The sequence below is a fragment of the Eurypyga helias genome, unplaced genomic scaffold (assembly GCF_000690775.1).
Source record: "Eurypyga helias isolate BGI_N326 unplaced genomic scaffold, ASM69077v1 scaffold26581, whole genome shotgun sequence".
Lineage (NCBI taxonomy): Eukaryota > Metazoa > Chordata > Aves > Eurypygiformes > Eurypygidae > Eurypyga > Eurypyga helias.
Window position 1 is genome coordinate 23,127 of NW_010233298.1, and position 1,139 is coordinate 24,265.

At 56.1% G+C, this 1,139-nt stretch overlaps 1 protein-coding gene across 1 annotated transcript in view; it reads right to left on the reverse strand.

Moving 5' to 3' along the window:
* The window catches only part of TXNDC16 (thioredoxin domain containing 16), a 24,497-nt gene that overhangs the window by 22,641 nt on the left and 717 nt on the right, over positions 1–1,139 (reverse strand). The window contains exon 2 of the mRNA XM_010161698.1: positions 709–791. Within this exon, the coding sequence (XP_010160000.1) occupies positions 709–791 (83 nt within the window). The remainder of the gene's footprint in view (positions 1–708; positions 792–1,139) is intronic.

Sequence of the window (1,139 nt, forward strand, 5' to 3'; positions counted from 1 at the left end):
CACGGGCAGGGACACCTTCCACTAGACCAGGTTGCTCCAAGCCTCATCCAGCCTGGCCTTGGACACTTCCAGGGATGGGGCATCCACAGCTTCTCTGGGCAACCTGTCCCAGTGCTCCCCCTCTCCAGGAAGAATTCCTTCCTGATATCCAATCTCAATCTCCTACTTTCAATTTAAACCCGTTACCCCTTGTCCTGTCACTCCCTGCCCTTGTAAAAAGTTCCCTTCCAGCTTTCTTGTAGCCCCCCAGGCACTGGAAGGGGCTCTAAGGTCTCCCTGGAGCCTTCTCTTCTCCAGGCTGAACACCCCAACTCTTCCAGCCTGTCCCCATGGCAGAGGGGCTCCAGCCCTCGGAGCATCTCCGTGGCCTCCTCTGGACTCGCTCCAACAGCTCCGTGTCCTCCTGCTGTTGGAGGCCCCAGAGCTGGAGGCAGAACTGCAGGGGGGGTCTCCCTGGAGCGGAGCAGAGGGGCCTCACTGGGACACAGGAACCTGCCCATGTCCCACAGGCAGAAGGTGTGATGCAACCCACAAGCAGCAGATGTAAGGCCGGAGCAAGGGATAAAACGGGATGCCCTGGGCTGCCAACACCTGCTTTCTTGTGGGGTCCCACTGCCGTCAGCCCGCAAGGTGGTTCTGTCCAGCCCACAGAAAGCCCTGCAGAAATAATCTGCAGAAATAGTCTGTCCTGTCCTCATCCCCATTTACCTTCACCACCGAAATGCCATAGTCCTGGAGGGTCTCGGCCGAGTTCTGTATCTGCTCCAAGAAGGGCTGGGCACCAGGAGAAACTGAAACACAAAAAAAACCTGTTTTCCATCCCTCCCTTTTAGGGATGAGGCAGATAAGAGTACCTTCAGGGCAAGCATGGTAACAACATGCTAAAGTCCCCATGAAAACATCCCCAGGACATCTGAGCAGACCCGAGCAGGGCAACCAGGTGGAGGTGCCTGCAGGGATGTGACTGGGGAGAAAAACTGGGACTGGTTTTGTCAGACGGGTCCTGCTGGGCTGGACTGCAGGTCCTCAGCGCCAAAAGCAACCTCCTGCCAGGCACTGAGGCAGCGCTTGACACGATAAGGTCTTGCTCTTACTCAGAACAAGGTTTACTGAAACAAAACTAATTACAGGCAACAGCA